Source organism: Streptopelia decaocto (genome assembly GCF_964273445.1).
Source record: "Streptopelia decaocto genome assembly, chromosome: 7".
Classification (NCBI taxonomy): Eukaryota; Metazoa; Chordata; class Aves; order Columbiformes; family Columbidae; genus Streptopelia; species Streptopelia decaocto.
This window is the reverse complement of record NC_138661.1, coordinates 34,055,299-34,077,236: the sequence shown is the minus strand read 5'-3', so window position 1 is coordinate 34,077,236 and position 21,938 is coordinate 34,055,299. Positions and strand designations below refer to the sequence as shown.

The window sequence follows — 21,938 nt, the reverse complement described above, 5'->3', positions numbered from 1 at the left end:
AAAGAGTTTGCAATCCGTTGCAGATCTTATCTTTATTTTATCAAAAATAAACACTCACAGCACACTACAATGTATGATGCACTGGAAAAATTGTTATATTGTAAAGCTATCATATATTATTAACCAGACCCTCAGCAAGGAAATAGTCCAAGGCAAAGAATGAGCATAACTTATCTGTTTTGCATATACTGACAAACTGGGCAAACCTATTCACAAAGCTGAGAAAAAGAATACATGAAGGGAATAAAAGTGGCAATTCAATGGATGAAAATGAACAGAGCAACAGTATGTACAAAGTAGGATGCTACAAGTTCTAAGAAACTTAATTTCATTATTTTATTCTGCGTTAAGTATGATCTTCATGGTGGAAACTGAAGGATAATAAGGCAAGAAGAGTGGCTGCAACCAACTTTACTGGCCATAGCCTGAAGTTTAAGCAGGAAAAAAAAAAAGGCGCTATTTGAAAGACTTTTTTTTTTTAATTGAGTGGAAGACACATGGTGGAGTTCTTGTTTGTTGTACAATTTTCATATTTCTTCTTAGAAGATTTAGAAATATGGATTGTTATACTATTGTTAAAAAATATGGCAAAAGGATCAGAAGGGGGAGATTTAATGCACAGAGATACACAGATCCATACACATTTAATTCAAAAATCACTTAAGCTCCCAATACACAGTGGTTCTCAAAAGCAAGATGAGTTTTATATAGTATTATTCCTTTCTTTTTATCCTTTTCCTAAAAGGAATTTACAGACTAATTGACAACTACTTCTCATGAGTTGCAGTACATTTCAGAGGCAAAATACAAAATGTCCTAATTAATTTGAAAACAATACCCCAGAACACACTGAGATGTTCAAGAAGCTCACAGAATCTGCACCAGTGCCCTTAAAAGAGGCTTCAGGAAAATTCCACTGATTTCATCTTAAGGCATTCCTTAACTTTTGTGACTTTTACTATATATATATACATTTCTATGTTGCTTTTAAATAATCTCCTACACAACTCACTGAGAACAATTTTCATGTTTTCCCAGTTTTTAATTAATCACTGCTAAAAAAGTCTTCCTATAAATGTCTTCCACTATTGTCTGACATTTGTCCAATATATTTATCTGGTGAGAATTATGTAGCAAATATTCATACTCTACTGAATCGAGGCACAGAGATCTGTGCTACAAAATATCAGCATGCAGTTGGTGGAATAACTATTAGATATTAAGTCAGACTATTAAGGATTAATTATTTTAACGTTTCCACTACATACTTCTTTGTTATGCCACTAGGGATACACCACTAGGGACACAGATTTGATAAAACAACATGTATTAAAAACATCTAAAGAAGAACTGGTTTTATGCCACACTAATCCTGGGTAAACTGAAGTGCTTTAGTGAAAACCCTAAAATAAGGCATGATATAACCACTTTTTATATTGGGCAACAGTGAAAATTACTGGGAAAAAAAGAAAAACAAAACTAACTCATATTATACCTGAGAGTTCATACTGAGATAACTTCCCATCTCATTTGTAATATCTGAACAACAGAAGAGTTCATTTTCAAGCAATATAGATATAAATGTGTATGAGCCAGCCAATTGTCTTGATTCTAAGCAGTGATTTAACACAGAAATGATCAAAAACATACTTGAAAAAATAAATTGTAAACGCATTGTGCAAATCTACACAAACCTACATCTTGAAAACAAACAAACAAACAAACAAATCCGAATATTCTATTCTAGGTCTTTGTAACAACAGTGTATATACTCAGTCTATGACATAAAACAATTTCCATCTCCTACCTGTAAATTTCTAGATAGTGACTGGAGAGGTTTATCAGAACATTTAAAATTAGGTCATTGACACAGCTGCTGAATGAGCAAAATTCAAAGAATCAATTGTTAAGGCCTCTGTCACTCAGAGAAATGAAGAATTTGTAGCCAGTTGGGGAAAGAGTCATGGATATACAGACACATGCACAAAAGCACACACCATACACACCAATAAACACTGTGTTCAGATCTATGGAAAAGAAAGCAAAACTTGATTTACTAACATATTATGAGCCATCTCAAAAAAAAAAACCAAACAACAACACACACACCAAACAAACATACAAAAACCCCTGCCATAATTTGGACTCTAAAGATGGCAAACAACTTTGGTCTGCTTCGTTACGAGTACGTTTAAACTGCTCCTATGCTTTAGGCAGGGGTGTGACTTTCAGTTTTTCCCTTTCCCCTCCCCGCTCCAATCATGCTTTGTGTTAGCCAGTGACTATATACGTATTTCTGACAAAAGCTATCTGCTCCAAGGCATCACCTCATATTTGATTAATTCAGCAGCCTTGGGAATGAGAGAAAATTTGGCAATAATTTCCAGAAAGGAGAGGACTTTGTCATCTTGTTACAGTAGTAAGAGTAGCTGGGAAAGGCTCCGCTGAGAATGCTTTACACTCACCCATCCACATTGCCAAGGGCAACAGGGTTCCCTCTATATAACTCAATATGTTATCTCAAAACAGCACAAGTGAACATATATGTTCTCATCTAGTGGCGCATAAACGCTACCTTCATTAATTTCTCATGTATTCATACCTTAGGAAGGGGTAACAAACAAACAATAGGGGGAAGTCATCTAATGAACAAACAATACCAGGACAGAAAAGTCAGAGACTGCAATACTGCATGTTACACACATGTAACAAGTGCTTTGCTTCTCCCTTCCATACATGACATGCACACAGACACACATACACTGAATATCCAGAATCAAATCCAGATGAAAGTCACCAACCAGGAAACAGAAAAACAATCCCAAGCATTATTGCAGAAAGAAAACAACAGGTATTTCATAACAAAGACACAGCAGCAGGGTAGCAGCATAAGAAAAAACTATGTGTACTTATTCATACTGAACTTACAAGTCAGAAAAAATTAAGAAACGAAATTACACTGTATTAGTAACACCTTCCTCTAAACGCTATTATTGCACATAAAAACTTCACACAAGAACTGGGTCTTACTTGAAACAAGTACTGAAGACATTTGACTACTATAATGATGACAATGAAAGCATTCTCTGGAATCTGTTCTTAAGGTCTTTGTCATTCCCATTGCTACCAAATTAATCAAATATGAGGAGTGTCTTGGAACAGAAAGTGATAGCAAACAGCTTTCTATCAAAGTTTATAAATATGCCCACCCTAGAAACAAATACAGGTGTCATTTTTATGCATTACTGAGCTTCCTAGCCCTTCTATATGAGCGGAAAGACTAAAAATTATGTACAAAATTATAACTTAGATCCAGAAGAAAAACAGCATCATAATCAACAAAAAATGGGGGACAAAGCAAAATTTTCCTTTTAAGGAAGCAAATATTAATTTTACTAGACTTTTAAGAGCTACTTCTCTTGCTCTTTCAGAAAATATTGTAGGATACTTTTTGGATCAAAAGAGATCTAATCTTATTTTATACTTCAGCAAGGAGTTCTCTCTGAGAGTCTAAAACATGCTGGATCACCTCTCTCTACAGACTCAAAAATAAGAACAGGGCGATCAACAATTTCAAAGGAAGATTCAGCTAGAGAAGCCTGGGGCTCATTCACTGGCAATCCAAATTCCCAGAAAATATTTTGATCTGGAGATGATCCTGATTGATCAACAATATTAATGGAAGAGTTCTAAAGGGCTACTACACTTCATGTTTGTATGTACAGTGTTCAGGCAGCAATAAAAGCTGTAAGTAATAAGTACTGACGGCTTACATCACTGTAGCACTCAGTACCTAATAAATGGTTCCTTTCTCAGTATATTGCAAAACAACAATTGATCCCTTCTCCATGAAGGTGAAAGAAGTTATAATGGAGACAAGAGAGCAGAAATCGATATGATTGTTCACAGCAAGGAGAAGCTGGAGCTTCTGGACAGTAATCTAGTCCATTTTTTTTCCCTGTAAAAGATGTCCTAACACCAAGCAGAAGGAACACTTCTGCATAGTCTCAGTTTTGCTGTTTGCTATTTTGGCCACCAAGTCTACTTAGCACTTTACCCATTAGAAAGAAGTGCAATAGAGTTCTACTAGCATGAGAATGGGTCACAGCAGCAGAAATTGCCATCTCATGTAGCACACACAGGCTATCTATGCATAGGCAAAGCTTCTTACTTCATCACTGAGGAAGACTGTTTAATCAAAGCAACATCTTAGAAAATAAAAGGTTGAAGGACATCCATTCAAAGCTCTGGTCTCAGATAAAAACACTTTATTCTGAAGACTGAGTAATCTACTCAACTGTGTAATATAGATACCTCTAAATAGTTAAGGGAAGGGATGTTGGAAAGGGCACTTCATTGTGACTATTCATTTCCCTCCCTTCGTGAAATCCTCCCAGGCTTAAATGTGCTAATGACACTCCATCACACCTAAACAATTTACATAAGAAGCAGCAGTCATCACCACTCTCTAACCTGTAATTCCCAAAAATAAATATTGCCAGCCTCTCAGATATCAGCCTTGTAATTTCCTACTTTGGGCACTTACCATTTTTTATTTAAAGAGACCTATCATTTTAAAGTTGTATAAACTCTAGAGGACACTGTTTCTGGAACCTTATGTGTGATAAATGTGAAGATACTATGGGAAGAGGAGGGAATACATAAATCAATAGCCGTTTTTTCATGCTAGTTACACAACAACACTCTTAGTCATGCAGGGTAAAAATAATGAGAGACACAAGATGACACATGAAAAGGATATTATCCTCTTCCCAAAAATTAATGCATGAACACTACTTGCTTGAAAGTCCAAATTGGTTGTCATACTAGATGTGTGTAAAGCTTTAGGAAAGAATGGTGTGAGAGCTCTTTATAGAAAATTACACCAAGTGAAAGCTATTTCACTAATTAACACCCCTTCCCAAAGAAATCCTTATCTCCTTTTAAAATAAGCTGCTTTTAAGCAGAGAAAAGACCCCAAACATTTACAGAGCCCTGACTTCAACATCTGTTGGTATTCCCTACACACAAGTGTGCTTCTGTGTGCATGTTTATCAGAAGAGGTCATCAAGGGCTTGCTTGGTTTATTCATCATTTTAAGGCACTCCTATTTGCAAAGCTTCTGTTAATGTCAGTGAAATCTAACCTAGACAGAAGTTTCAGAGGTCAGATATTTGGCATGCTACATTTAGAAACCCAAGTACAAAGTTGACGAGGACGCTTCAAACACAGGGGATTACAGCGGAAATAGGTCTCCTTATACCAAACTGACTACTGAGCAGATTCAAGGAAGAGCACACTGAGACTGCCTGATGCTATTAAAGCTCATATTCTTGCTTTATTTTTTTTCACTGACTAAATCAATTCTCCCATTTGGCAAAGCCCAGCACAGAAATAACACTTTATTTTTAATACAACAGCAAAGGAATAGACATGAGACATAAAATAATGTACTACAGGACCTATAAAAAGCAGATACTTACAGTTCGCAGGAACTGTATTTCATCTTCCCCTGCTTCACCCCCTTCAGCCATGGCTCTTGAGGAGTCAGCTCTGCTGAGACTCCGATCGCCTCCACCGGCAGCTCACTGCGCTCTCAGTACAGCTCCTCTTCTCCTATCAGTATTAGCATATAGCTAATCCACAGCCATATAGGGAGCTCAGCTAACTCCACTGCACTGCAGACTGTCAGTCAACCCCCTCACTGCCAGAGCCAACCGCACTGCCTTTCCAGCTCATAGCAGGCAATTCTTTTCCTCTTCTCTCTACCCTAGAGGCAAAAAGCCCTTAAGGTTAAGGTATTGCAGAAAGCATTACATGCATCACTAGGTGTAGATTTCCAACCCTCCCCCCCACCCCCGTTACTGTCTGGTCAGAACAGCAATAATGCTGAAGCGTTAATGAAAGCAGAGCTTGCACTTCCATTTTCACAAATCAGAGTACCCGATTTTGCACTCAAATCTATCAAATTCACCAACTCTGAACCTACTGATTAGTGCAGCAGAAGGACATAAATTAGATGATCACAGGACACGCTGATTTTGACAGCAGATATTTTCAGCTTGCTTACAATAACTTCCATTTCTTGCTTTTCTGCATAAGCAGCTGCAAATCTGATTTCCAAGATGACTTAATGATCTGAACCTACTATGTGTAGTAATTTGTGCTACCTTTAATGGTATTTATACATATATCCTAAGGACTGCAAGGTTTCTATTTGTACCTTTTCAGAACTGCACCTGAATATGTACAGAGGATGGTACAAATTCACCTCAAAACCTGTAAACCACAGTTATGTTAAAATAAAACTTAAAATAACTTTAAGTTCTAGGTAAATAATGAAGAAATTTGTAATTAACAAAAACTGCTAGTTATTACTGCAATATTAGCAAACAAGGAAAAAAAACAAACAAAAAACAACAAACAAACAAAAAACCCAAAACCAAACAAGCGAACAAAAGCCCATATCAAATCCAGAACAAAATTTAATTAAGAGTAGGGAGGAAAAGAAAAAGGACACAAGGAAAATGGAGAAGAGACCACAAAAGAGGCTCTAGCCAGTCAATTCACTATATGATCTTGCATTTTGTGGTAAGGTTGCAACCACAGCCTGCCTATACATTCCATCTCTGAGAAGCATTACCCAAATTTTTTGCTGTCCATATATAAATTGATGCATACCCTCAGACTGCCATATGTATACAGTGTTTTTCTCAGTAAAGCATGTTTTTGTTTTACAAATGAGAAACATAGGCATGAGGGTAAGGAAAGAATAACTTTATTAGGGTCACAAGGACAAGTGCAGCACAGTGAAAACTGAAACTAGATTCTCTGTGTCCACAAGCTAGTATGTTTACACACAACTCTCTTCTGGACATGGAACACAATGGACACTGCCACTTCCTCTCCCCAAAATAATAGTAGTATGATTTTTCACTGATTAAAGTAAACATAGATACAAGCCAAACAATCAGGTGCCCAATAGTTGAAGGGCAAAATGCTTTGAAAAATGTTTTATTTCACTCCCTCTTACTACCCTAAGAAACTCTCTCCAAAAAATGACAATCCCATTACTCAGCAACAGGCAATTTCAGGCCAAAAGCAACTCAGAAGACTCTGACACAGTTGTACAGGCTGGCCTTGCCAGTCTGTCCACTCCCCTTCTCTCATCCTGTAGTTTTTGTTGGTTGCTGTGAGCAAGAAAAAGACAGCTTTGTGCAAGACAAAGACAATGTGGCAGGAAAACATTTCTCTGAAGTGCCAGAAAACGTATTTCGTTTATTTTATGGTGGGTTTGTTGTTGACGGGTGTTTTTTGTTGTTGGTGGTGGGTGTTTTGTTTTGTTTGTTTGTTTGTTTTTTGTTTTTGTTTTGTTTGTTTGTTTTTACTCCCACCATCTTTTAATGAATAATTAATCTCTTTCCTCATCAATACCAAGATTCAAAATTTAACAGATATTCCTTACAGAATATATTTACTCCAGAAAAAAAAAAAAAAAAAAATCAGAGGAATGGAGAAAACTTGCTTAAAGTCAGAGCATGCTACCCATTTTGAATTGAAAAACAGAACAGGTAGAGAGGCCTACTGATCATACATGCTTATCCATACATTTATATTTAGAATGGTTGTGATACGTGTATTGCATGGCAAAATTTACACTTGCAAGGACAGTTTTTCTATAATGTCTTATATGAAAAAACCTTTCAAGCATACTACTTTACTTTGAAAGGTTATAAACAAAAAATACCTAAAAACCTGCACGTCATAAGACTCATAAGAAGCACAAGTGCTCATTTTCCTCCACAAATAGAAACCAATGCCATGCAGTACACAGAATCATAGAATGGTTTGGGTTGGAAGTGACCTTAAAGATCATCTAGTTTCAACTCCCCTGCCATGGGCAGGGATGCCTTTCACTAGATCAGGTTGCTCAAAGCCCCATTGAACCTGGCCTGGAACACCTCCAGGGATGGGGCATCCACAGCTTCTCTGGGAAGTCTGTTCCACTGTCTCACCACCCTCATGGTGAAGAATTTCTTCCTTATATCTAACCTAAATCTACCCTCTTTCAGTTTAAAGCTTGTACCGCTTGTCCTATCATGACATGTGCTTATAAGAAGTCCCTCTCCAGCTTTCTTGTAGTCCCCCTTTAGGTACCGGAAGGCTGCTATAAGGTCTCTCCAGAGCATGCTGGTCAAGTTTTATTTCAGTTACTGCAGTAAGATTTCCAGATACTAAGTTCTGAACATGTAGAGCTGAGATGAATCCATCTGAATGAAATGTAAAGAGGAAACAAACAAACAAACACCCAACCAAACAATGTAACTTTTGAAGTGTTTTCCTCATATATTGGAGTGTTTCATCAAAATGTTTCCTGTGAAATATGGAGACATTACTTGAGTAAAGTATTATATTTACATCAGCTAATCAATTAATAGATAGCTGTAGATACCTACGCCCACAATTTCTAATAAGGCAGCTACAGAGGTTATCAATATTGCATCTGGGTAGGAACAACCCCAGGTTCCAGTATAAATTGGGGAATGACCCAAGAGAGCAGTGTAGGGGAAAGGGACCTGGGGGTACTGGTGGACAGCAGCATGAGCCAGCGCGATGCCCTTGCGGCCAAGAAGGTCAATGGCATCCTGGGGTGTATTAGAAGAAGGGTGGTTAGTAGGTCAAGAGAGGTTCTCCTTCCCCTCTACTCTGCACTGGTGAGACCGCACGTGGAATATTGTGTCCAGTTCGGGGCCCCTCAGCTCAAGAAGGACAGGGAACTGCTGGAGAGAGTCCAGCGCAGGGCAACAAAGATGATTAAGGGAGTGGAGCATCTCCCTTTTGAGGAAAGGCTGAGGGAGCTGGGGCTCTTTAGCTTGGAGAAGAGAAGACTGAGGGGTGACCTTATTGACATTTACCAATATATAAAGGGTGAGTGTCACGAGGATGGAGCCAGGCCCTTCTTGGTGACAAACAATGGTAGGACAAGGGGTAATGGGTTCAAACTGGAACACAAAAGGTTCCACTTAAATTTTAGAAGAAATTTCTTCTCAGTGAGGGTAACAGAACAGTGGAACAGGCTGCCCAGGGGAGTTGTGGAGTCTCCTTCTCTGTAGACGTTCAAAACCCGCCTGGACACATTCCTGTGTAACCTCATCTAAGTGTTCCTGCTCCGGTGGGGGATTGGACTAGATGACCTTTCGAGGTCCCTTCCAATCCCTAACATTCCATGATTTTTTAAAACAGACAGCAACATGCCAGGATCTCACTTCGTGTTTTTAACAAAAGACAAAGCATATGGAAAAAGTAATATTGGTAGTAACTCTAGCATTGTAACAGAGATCATATAAGACATCTAAAATTCTGTCTCATTTCAAATTTCACCAGCAGGTTTCTTTTTTTCTTTGTAAGTACCTCTATTTTCTTTGTTTGATACTCAGCTTTACAAAGTACCCTGTGCATTGTTTTGGGAAACAATTTCCTGTCCCAATAAGCAAAATATTTTGGTTAGATTTAATCTTTTTAAAATTGTCAAGTGAACCACAAAACCATTTCATTGTATTTCGATTCCTTACAGTTTTGTTCTGCTGGGTAATATGCCTGTATATTTAATGAGAAAAATATTCAGCTTCTACAGCATAATGAAATGTATATGTCCTCAAGACATAGCTAGTTTGTTTTTGTTTTGTTTTGTTTTCCCAGGACTTCCCCATTGCTCTGAAATGGAACTGCACTTAATCAGAAGTCTCATTTACACTAAACACTATGCCTTGCATTTCTAATTTCTTAACACTAACCTGCCTTGAAAAATCTTTTTTTTTTTTTTCCTTAATTTACTGAAGCTATGACTGAAAGAAAATTACATCAGGTCAATCCAAAATAATTACATACCACATACACTGTGTGTATATATATATATGTATATGTATATATACAGTGACCCTCCTTTACTGATGATTGTAAGTTGCAGCATTCCGCTGTGAAAGCCACACAGGTCAAATAAAAAGACTTGGGACCACTGTGTATTTTATGATATCCTATTAATGCTAATCAATTGTAAATGTATAATTAAGCACTTTTGCTGCTGAATACATTCTGGACAGACTCTGTGGTATTTTAAAATTATCAAAAGAATTTGTCTAAAAAAAAAATATTTAAGGAAACCTTCTTTTCTATTTTCATTAAAAACATGCTGCTGGCTTATTCTCCCAGCATAAGCTCTTCCCTCTTACTGCAGGATTCAGGCTGGCTGACTCTTCATCCAAGTTCTTAATTCTAGGTTAGATTTTGGCAGGCTTCATTGCTGTTGCCACCAAACGATAACTCAATTTTTGTAGTTGCAGTAGCCTGGCAATAAAATAGAAACATGAATTTTACAAAAGGAACTAAACAGTCATCCTACTGTAACAAAGAAATGTGAACCTAAACCACTTTTTGATGTGTGCATTTTACGTTTTCTGAACACTGATTTACACCAAAGACAGATCAAATGCCCAATAGAAGATATTTACAAAATCTGTAATGATAAGCACACGCACACTGGCATTTTCAAAACAGTATCAGTTACCTGAATATCTGCTGGGTGAGGAGTCAAAATGGTGTTCTCCACTGATAATTATAGGCCTAAGTGCTAAAATTTAGATGCTGCTTAAAAGACCAAGATGTCTCTGCATTTGTTATGCTCCACTTAAGTACAAAAATACATATATACACAGTTTTTAAAAAGTAATTAAAGAAACACATTGTTTCCTTTACAAAAACTTTACAAAGTATTCAAATTCATTATGTTGGCTATTTTCAGCCCATGCATTAAGACAGTCAACTGCTTGTCCAGTTCTCAAACACTAGGCATTTAGTACAATTAACATTCCACTCACAGAATAGAAAACTACTCCCGTGAATTTGCATTAGCAAGTCTTAGCTTGTTTTTTTGTGTGTGTGTGTTTGTTGTTGTCGTAGTAGTGTTTTGTTTTTTAATTTATTTTAGAGAAATTAAATTACATTTTCCACTGTAAATTGTAATATCTTAGTCAAGTTGAGGAAAATCTTCCTCAGAACATTACTAGTTTGAGTAAGCTAAAGATAATGGTCTTATTAATTTACACATTTCAAAACTATATTTCAAAATCTATATTTTTTCCTGCGCCTTTAAAAACTACTTTTGTTGAGCCTTTACACATACCCTATGTCAATACTTTGTTATAAAGCACAAAGTTTTATTTTGTTTCTAAAACTTGTGGCAATCTTTGGTGCTATTCCCTATGAACACAGAAAGAATAAAGCCTATTACAGTGTTACGGAATCCATAGCACAGTATCAGTACTGCTTGTAAGGCCTAATTGAGTGGCTTTCCAAAGAACTTCAACACTGCTTATTTCAAAATGAGGACAGTATCTCAGAACACATGCTCAAAACGTATTTTCACCAGTGATCAGAAGTTTATGTTAGACTGCCATCTGGTGGTGCAAGTATAATAATAATAATAATAATAATAATAATAATAATAATAATAATAATAATAATAATAATAATAATAATAATAATAATAATAATAATAATAATAATAATATCTGTGACCTAAGATTCACATTATTTTAACCTAAGATATTGGGAGTCTCATTTCCAATTTTATTATAGATTATGCAATACATTTTTACTGTAGTCTATGATGCTATAAACTTTGACATTGCATATTCTTAATTTTTCTCCAAAAGAAAGGGGAAAAACAAAACAAAACCAAAAAAACCCCAAACAAACAAACAAAAAACCCACAAAGCCACCACCACACATGAAAGAAAGAGTATGCTCACAATTTTCTTCCTAAACCTAAAATGCCAATAACGTGAGAAGGACTTTCTCTTGTTTTCAAAAACACAGCTACTCCAATCCCAGTCTAATTAGCTTTGTCAAATCAAAGATTTTCCACATCTCTCCAAAATCTCCAGATCTGCATGGCCCAAGCAGAGCTCACAAACGGCAGCAGTCATATTTCACTGTCTGGCCAGAATTTCCACCTCAGTTCCCCATCACAATACCACAATAACACATTTTTGTATACAGGGCACTACTCCCACACTAAACAGCAAAACTTTAACAAACTCATTCAGCATGGTGTTTTTCCTCTGGGGCTCAAGGAGTGAACAGGAAAATGTATTTCATTTGAACTCCATAGAGAGATTTAATTCAGACTAGGTCCTGAAAGTCAACATGTGGAAGAGCAAACAAATTAAAACTTACATGGCAACACTAGGGCTTTGAATATTTGTTAAGCAGAATAAGAATTTAATTAGAGTGAGTACATACAAATGCTGGTCTTGTGTCTTATAACTCAGAAAAAGTTACAAGGTAAGACGCGATTCACTGGGTGGGAAAAAAGCCATTAATTATCTTAAAATGACAACAATACCAAATTTCATGTTTCTGCTCCAAACTACCAAGTTTCTTATGTATATAATATGGACAATCCTGTATTTTTAATCTTGCTTTATTTTTGAAATGTCTGTATTTTCCTATCGTATATTCTCAAAATCTTATCCATCTGGCATAGATCAAGAATGACAGTTTCAGCACTCATCTTCTATAAGCATATGAACACAGACTGTTTTAATGACCAATTAGGAAATTTTAATGATTTTCAATGTTTTGAACAGAGTTCACTGAAACCAAATAATGATTTTATAGAAATGCCTATGGAAAAACATTATGAACAACCTGGAGTTAATGCAAAAGCTGTGTTGTTCAGTTGTGACTGGTAAAATGAGTCTTTCAATACTGTTTTTGGACTTCTGAGAAAATTGTGCAAGCACTCACCGTTGGATTTACTGTGGTTTCTGATTTACCTTCCTTTTCTCAGAGCTCGTCTACATAAACACTTAATTACTGTATATAAAATGATTATATAAAAATTAGTCCACATCATTAAACTCCATGAAATATTTAAATATTCCTTCATCCTCTAAAGAGAATTAATAGTGTGTTAATACACACTCTGACTTAGAGAAAATGACTTACGGTAATCCACTGAAAATATTGAACATCTTCAATGATTTCACATTTTCCACTGACATGACTCCACATACAGCCACTTCAGCTTGAGATCTCACAGTAGCATAGAAAGAATTAGAAACTATGCATTTCTTAGACTATTACAAGTCATTTTTACTGTATCACAAATTACTCCTAGTCAAATACCAATTCCAGGAAAATTCTCAGAAGTATGAACAGCTGTGACTGAGGCAGGAATCAGAGAAACTTATGCTGTAAATTGATAGTATCAACTCCCCAACACTGACATTTACCTGCAGTACTTTATTTTGTGACTTACATTCTAACCCCTTATGCTTCTGGGTCTCCTACTGCCTATTTCATATATCTCCCTCTGTATTACTCGATGTATTTATGGCTGGCTTGCTTTCTTTTGAATTTTATATTGTGTAAGAACAGGCAGCAATGTAGTTCTGTTTTGCTTTTCCAAGGAACATACTTTAAGTTCCACTCACAAATACTGCAACTTAATATCTTTCAACAATCCCAAAGTATTTCATTTATTAATTAAGAACTGAGCAGCACCATGCCTCATGCTAGGCTGGTTGTTTCTAATGATCAAAATTACACACAATCACTTGCTTATTATATAAACATTACTAGTACGATTAAAAGGGCTTTAGAATGCACAACATAAATGTCCTCTTGATTCCCTTGGCAACTTTGCTTCAGATCCAACCCTCGGCAGCTTTGCTGGTTGCCTAGTTCCAACTTTCTCAGAACACCCCCTCACCAAAAGCCTACCCTGAGTTTTGTATGTCATAGTATATAATTTGACATTATGGGGCATGATTTGACAAGCTGTGACTACCGAGATGGATGTGAATAATTCATGAAAGCAGACAGGTCTCTACTATTACTTCAATCATCTCTCAAATGTCATTTTTATTAATCTATTGTGTTACATCAAATATTTCAGATCACAAAGTTTACAGACTTCATGGGGGAATCCTCATGTTTTGGAAAGTGCTTAGCACAAAAGATGCTAATAATGAAAGAGATATATTAGACTTTGAAGGAATAGAATTATATTTTCATATAAACCTACTTTCTGTTTACAAAAGAGTACCTATGAATATAATCTTTGAAACTACATGGAAAAGCAAAGAAACACTACTCATGTGTGGTTACAGATTGTAATTTACATGTGCACAAGTAGGTCTGTTTTTCTGAGCTGTCTTCCATTCAATACATGGCTGAGTTTCTAACCTCTTTAATCCAGACCCGTCTTATGCCACATCATACTTTCATAAAGCTTAAGACTCAAACTGACACAATGGTAACATGAATTCTCCTAGATGTATTTTACAACTATACAAAGAACACAGAGTTCTTAAACAGCAAGAGCTACAAAGGACAAAGCAAAAGGAACAAAAATATATCTTCTGTTAGTTATTCAGTCGAAATAAAGTGGAAGATCTTTCACCTTTTTTTTTTTTTAAATAGCCATACACACTAAAGAAGAATGTTTCTGAAGAAAATTTTATATATAGCAGAAAAACATGCACGAGCTATTGCTTGAAAAACATTGGACCTTTTTCTGTTTTAATATACCAGGAACTGCAAGGGAAGACAGCTCCAAAAAATTTATTCCTCATACATAACATCTTACTTAAAAAAAAAAAAAAAATAGGGAAAATATGTATCTTTATTTTATAAACCAGAGTGCCTGGAAGGAATACACCATTTTGTATTAGAAAAAAATCCTGCCTTGAAAATCTTTAAACAAGGAGAATATGAATTATACACCTTGTCATCAGTAGCATTCATCAGATTTTTTTTGTGGTACAGAAGAAGCATTCAGTTTTGCTAGGGGAAAGATCCAGTGGGGAGTTGTAAAACCATACAGGGCAGCAGATAAGCTACTCCAACACAAATCACACTTGGTAAATTGTTTTAAATATAAAGAGAAGTGAGCTTTTATGCTTATGAAGTCGAGTCCACCATAATTGCAAACAATCATGCAACAGACACACAAACCCAAAATAAGCTACAAATACACTCAATAAGCACAGCGCCTCCTGTAATGAATTACAACGTTGGTATCAATAGTAAAATTCAGTAAAAGTGACAAGAGAATTCTTACTTTTTAGATTATTTTCATATTTTATGAAATTATCATATATTTGGATGATTATGTGCTAGTACTGATGGACATGATTACTGACCATGGCAACAGATGCATAAAATATTAAAGGAGATCATGGGGAAAAAAAAATTGTCAGTAATAAAAAAAGATTAATGTATTTAAGAAAGCAACCAGCTGTAAGACTGTATTCTCAGTGTTCATTTATATACGGTAAATGCTAAAAATCAATGACTGAAAAGTAAGGCTACAATGACATACTAAGTACCATTATTCCAAAGCCTGATCAATTCCGTGTTCTGGAATCAGGTCCAAAATTGAATTAGAATCACTCACATGTAATTTTAAAGAGAAAAATGTCTGCAAATGACATTTTACTTGGTTCAATGGTTCTTTAGGAAGGTCATAGGAAAGGATTAATAGTCAAAACCAATTTTGAATTAACTGTATATTGAACTCCATGTCAGAGGGATGCTGAGTATTACTATACCATCGAAATTGCCTTATATATCATGCTGACAGTGTCCATAACCTTACTCTAGCTTATTAGACATATAGTAATTAGACTGCATATGACATGAACAGGTATCATTTCTGGGTATACCAAATATACCACCATTATTTATTCAAACCCTGATGGTCTTGATCTTGACAGTTCTAGTTAAACCCATCTCAAATTGGACAGTTACATAAATTCAAAATGTATATAAACATTTATCTTATATTTGCAAATAAAATTGGAAAGTTACCTAAGAACTGCTAAGTCAAAGCAAAGGCCAGTTCAGCCCAGCTGCCTGCTTTTGGCTCTGCCCATTTGTAAATACTTCAGAAAAAAAGTCATAGAACGGAGCACATCTGCTGCAATACTCTCCTCATACAACCTTCCACCTCCTGCTAACCTACATATATAGCATTTCTAAACCTTAAAGTTGTATTTGGTAACTACAATTCAACTGTATGAAACAGTCTTTTTTAAAACCAAACTTGGCATTACTAATAATACAAAGATGTAAAAGGAGAAAGGAAAAAAAAAAGAAAAAGAGACTTTCATTTCATTCAATTAAGAATTCCAACTTCTACTTTTGAAGACATTAAAGACATTTAAAAAAAAAATCTTTTTCCTCACATGTACTAGTAAAAGAACCTGTAATAAATAACAATTTCTATGTAGTGGGGCCTATAAAACAACTGAAGGAAATGTTACGCAACACTACTGTGACATCAAAAATCACTTTACACATGTGGCACTAAAGAATTGTAATTTTAAGCTTAATGTGTTGCAAATACTTTGTTCTAAAGCCATGGTGCAATGTTTTTAACATCACTATAGGTCCACAATAGCCCTTCAAGTACTATAGAAGTCATTCTAAGGAAATGGCATAAAGCACTACACATAGTAACGCCATACATATACAAGTCTTCAACATCGTCCACATGGAAGCTTCCCATAATTTTTAAAGTACCATGTGAACTAACATAAATACTCGATTCTCCTGCTCGCTTTACATTTTTAATGAATTTCCCAGCCCATGAACAACAGGGGCTTTTAGCTCCCGTTAATTCACACCTTTTCTTGATCCAGCCTTGTTCAAACAACATTTTCTCCCCTCTGCAGTCCCACAAGGCAGCACTACCACCTCTCCACTATCACAAGTAGCACAAAGCCAGTTTGGGGTGTAACACCCCACACTCCCCACCTTCACACACCTATTCAGTTTTCTGCTTGCTACCTGCTCTGGCTTACCTAGGCCTTAGCAACTCCACCTCAAATCTCATTTTTGCTTCTTCTGTATTTCCATATGCCCTTGTTTTCCAGGTCCAGAGTCCTCTTCTGCTGAGAGGATGCACTGAATTGCTGCCAGGAGCAACAAGGAACACCTGGGCCTCTTTTCTATAGCACTATTAACATACACTTCTCAGAGCCTCCTTTTACTATCTTTTTCATCTTTACCAAAGCTATTTGAAAGTTTGCAGCACCTGTGAGCCTGCACCACCTTTCCTCTCCATACTTTAACTTTGCTGTGGTCACTTTCATGGGGTGAACCTATCTTTCTGCACAGCTCTCCTTTGCCCCAGCCCCCTCCCCCCCTGCCTTTTGCTTGATATTTTCCCCCCTTCTTGTGTCCCTTAGCTCTCACTTTCCCCATCAAAGCACCTTCCCTTTCTTGTCTTCTTCAGTTTCTACTGCATTTGGAGGCTTCCCATGACTCTTCCTCCCCATTCCAACACCGCCAACTCCCCACAGCACCCACCCTGCTGGCTGAGCCGCTGGGGGCAGGCGCCACGTGGCAGCTGCACACTTGGCCACCATCCTGTGCGGTCCTTCTCAGTGTGGGCTCATTCAAGCTCATCAACATGGCAGAAAGGGGAAGAAAACTGTCCCAGCACTGTATTGCAGGAGTATTTCAGTATCCTCCATCTTGTGTTTCTTTCTAAGAGCATTCACGGGTTTGTACCCAGATGCGTAGACAAGTGTGATGCGTTAAGCAAAGCTACTGTTTTCAAAGTAGTGCAGCTGAAAGCTCAATTGTAAACCTGCTCCAGCTGAGGGAAGGCCCGTCTGCAGCTGCTGCAGGTCTGGGTGTACAGATCCAGTAATATTTAGCTAGGCTAAAATTCTCAGAGTACTTACAGGCCCACTTACTTCACACTTAAAATACACAGAGTGTATGTACAAAGGTTACAGAATAGCTCCTAGAAGATCCAATGCTTGTTTGTAAAAATGTTACATTTAGAAAAAACAGGTGTTTGTACATTTTCTTATAAAGTTCTGCATAAATGGCCATCTTAGTTATTTTTACAACTTAGATACCAGTTCCCATTGAAAAATGACACCCCACTGGTTTTACTTATAAAATAAAGTGTCTGTAATAAATTCTAAAAGTATAGTCACAGTGTGGAAGTCTGTTCGCAACCATGAGTTGTCCTGATCATTTAACAGAATTATGTCTCCTTCTGTGAGTTATTTTCTAATACTGGGAAAGCACACTACTTATTTGTGATGCAGTAATGGAGACTAAAATCACAGCTAGAAATATTAGGTATTCTACACAGTACTCCTTCCATCTTTGTTAAACAGTAAATTTGTTTTTATGTGTATCTTAGCTGAAGAAAATCTTAATTGAAGAATCTGAATGCAGTAACCTTTTGGGGACAAGGATACAAATGGCTATGTGTGAATTAACAATAATTTCACAACAAACCATCATTCAGTAGTCCTAGCAACTTTAATGATTGTAAAGGTAATATTTCATAAAACTTTGATAATAAATTCAATTATGACCCATAATTTTTGAGTTGCCTGCTCTTCCCAGGTTTCTGCTAAAAGGTTAAGGTTGCTTTTTTCACAGAAAAAAAGTGTGTAACAACATTCATTGCAAGTTTTTACTTAGCATTATTTATTTACAGAAATCTCTAAAGTTTATTTTATAAACTGACACTTATTCTCTCATAGATTTCATTCACTCACATTCACATATAAGTTCCCAAGACATGCGTGTCCAAGCAGCCTGCCCAGAATCACTTATGTACATTGCTGAGCACATGGGATGCCAGCTATCAAGTCTTTATCCCATCCCTGAAGTTCTTAATCAACAACAATACACTGGGTTAGGAACAGACCTTTTAGGCAAGATTGCTGTTTATTGCACGTTTTCTTCTGTTTGTCTGAAAAGTAGGTTTGAATGTCTATTTTCCTCATAGGCAAACAGGACAAGAAGAGCATATGCCATATTCTGCAACCTTGTTGCTGTGCCCCTCTTGTTAGACTGCAGGGTCTGCTGACAAGTGCCATCCTCTTACAAGAGACCAGGCTTTCTGGTCTTGATATAAAATTTAATTCCAAAATCAATGGACCACTGGAAACAGTGTTCATTATTATTGTTTTTATTATTTCAGGCCATTTCTTCTGGTGCCTTCAAGCACTTTCATTATTTCTGTTACAAATCTCCACATACCAATCAAATTGCCACCTGGCTGTGTAACAAACTACCTGATCTGGCATTTGAGAAAAGAAGAATTACAAATAATATGATACTGGCACAGAAATATAAGAGAATTCATATTTGGGTCTCAGAATTACAAAGCCTTATAACATCATTATCTAAACCAAATTGGTCTCTTAGTCATATTTTTTATTCCATGTCTCAACTTGTTTTGGACTTCCAGGATCAGAAATCTTGGCAGCCTTATTTCAAGAGAGCAACAAAAATGGGGTATTAATAGTAGTCCAAGGAATGCTTGTGGGAGCTGAGATTTACAGCTGTCTTTTGAAATGAGCCATATCTAGGGCTTGTAAAATACCCAACTTCTTCTGCATTACTGTTTATCATCTCCTAGTTTTCCAGTGCAACAAAACCTGTTCTTCAGTATTTTTCCTCCACCAGAGGTCTCTTCCTCTACCTATCTTTAATTGTGTTTCCATGATTACATATGAAAGGATCTGTCTGCTGACAACATCTGTTCAACAAGCACATGCAAGCCTTGAACTGCCTGCATAGATTCTTCTTCTTACTTCAGTTGTATTAAAAAAACACAGCTACACTATTTGATCTGTGCAAGTCTCGTGGATTCTGCTCAGTAAATTAGATTTCTACCAACTGTTAGCTTCTCAACAATTTACCTGAGCTACTGAACTTCCTTCTAAATAACTATTAGAAGGTCTGATACTGTCTCACAACTCCTTTAAGAACAAATTCATCCTTATCTGTGCTTTCATTCTTTCTCCTTGAAAAATAACTATCACTGTAACAAAATTTCCTTCTTTCATGCAAAATTGCTGTGCTTCTTTCATACTTCACTTTGGTTCAGTTGTAAATCTTATATTACCTGCAAAGAGTTCAGAAAAGTGCTCCCTCACTTCTTAAAGATTAAAAAACCAGAAGCCTAAAAAGTTTATCCCATGGAGAAAGTGACCTGTGCCGCACTGAGTGCCTTTTGGTGCAGTGCATGTGTATTGATGAGTAATTCCTGTGTGCTTTATAGTCTTTCTCACTTCTCCTTTATGCGTATTCCAATTTATGTCACTTACATTTACTTGGTTTTGCTTTCAAGTTTAGCTGCTAATTTTCCACAGCTCTAAATAGGTGCTTTAATAGCCAAATACAAGGCTTTTGTCACAAGTTGTTAATTGATGCTTTTTCTAAACTGTAGCTTAGACATTTTAAATTTATTAATCTTGTGTTACAGCAAATGAAAATGTGCTGAAGATGCTTTAATTAACTTTCCTAACAAGATTCTGCAAGTATTAGATATGACCTCTTGGGAAAATGTGGAAGCCAATTACACAACTAACTCTTTCAAATATACCCAAGAAATAGGAGCCAAAATCTGAAAGGGAGATGTTAAAAAAAAAAAAAAAAAAACAAAACTTTCATCTACTGCTTTGGATTAACTTAGGCTCAAGAGCTCTTCTATAAAAGTGTAATTTAATAATTTGCATTCATATATTGGGTATGAGGAAAGGAATATATTCTCTTTAATCAATTACAAAGAGACATTGTCCTCTAGATAAAGCATTAGCTAGCTAAAGCCAGAGTTCAGATAAGAACAGGTATTAGCCCAGGTAGAGAAGACCATCATCATTCAGATTATTAGATATTCTAACTAGCTCCAACAAAGAAAACTGTTCAAGATTTATACTAAGGCATCTAATAAACAGACAAAAGAAAAAATATTGTGACCCATTTCAATCTGTTTGCTATTCTACCAATTCAAATTCCTTTATTGTTTAATAGCTAGAACTAAATCAGTCCATTTTCTTAGAGGGACACTAATCTTTATATCATTCCTGGCAAAATTTGAAGTCTGACCCGCATTTTTTAAAATTTTAAAACAGGGTGTTCTCATTTTGTTTTGAGTCTTGCTCCCATTACAACCCAGTGTCAAATAGGGTTTCAGAAAATTCCAGCAGTCTATGATTACCTCAAGCATTAAAAATGTTCAAAGTGTGTCCAAAGTTTATTGCCATTTTGTAAATCTTAGTTTAAGTTGATACACCTGAAAACTGTTTTTAAATAATTGTGTGATTATTTAGAAATAACCTCATTTTACAGTATTAGTAGCTAGGTCTGATGACTCCGAGAAAAAACAAACAAACCAACCCCACACCAAGAAGCTATTTTCTAACTAGTACGGGCAAACTTTGTTTGCTTTTCCCCCCACCTTTTTACTTGTTGCATTCCTGGAGACCCCGAGCACTGCTCAAGGCAGCTACTGTTTCGTGACTGCACACACCTTTCCTCTGCTGCATTTTCTAGCTCATTTTGTTTCTCTTCGTGAAACCACATAGTGCTTTTACACGACCCCTGAGAAAACCTGTTTTAAGAAGCTTCTGTATGTAAACATTTATTTAAGAAGGCATTAAAAAGTGCACATCCCAGCCTTCCCACACATGACCTGCTCCTCAATTCCCGCAGCTTCAACAGCTGAACCTTGTTCTGCTTTTCGAAAGCCCCCCGCCACTTTCAGTAGACCCCGTAAAGAGTTACAAGCCGACCTCGCTGGTTTTGGCCTGGGGATGTGAAGAGAACCCTGTTACTCACCTGCTCTGAATAGAGTAACGCGACTCGGGGGACGGTTGAAGGAAACCGGCCTGTCCCGTCCCTCCCTTCGGTTCCTCGACCACGCACGCAGGCATCTCATCCTTTCCCCCAAGCAGGAGGGGTTTCGAGGGAAGGGCCGGGACTGCAGCGCTTTCCGCGGGCGGAGCGGCGGAGCTCGCAGCACCGCTCTCCCCGGCTCCCGCCCACGGGGAGTTGGCGGCTGCCGCCCGCGGAGCGCTCCGGCGGGCCCGGCAGGAGCTGGGGCGCAC

General features: G+C 36.9%; 1 protein-coding gene across 9 annotated transcripts in view; it reads right to left on the bottom strand.

Annotated features, from left to right (window-relative positions):
- The window catches only part of RYR3 (ryanodine receptor 3), a 242,759-nt gene extending 237,027 nt beyond the window's left edge, over nt 1-5,732 (bottom strand). For 6 of the 9 annotated variants that reach the window (XM_082058587.1, XM_082058594.1, XM_082058592.1 and 3 more), the window contains exon 1: nt 5,484-5,732. In XM_082058587.1, coding sequence (XP_081914713.1) covers nt 5,484-5,534 — 51 coding nt within the window. In that variant the 5' untranslated portion in view covers nt 5,535-5,732. The remainder of the gene's footprint in view (nt 1-5,483) is intronic. The other 3 variants (XM_082058589.1, XM_082058593.1, XM_082058595.1) reach the window with 1 other exon arrangement.
- Nucleotides 5,733-21,938: the final 16,206 nt, after the last annotated feature.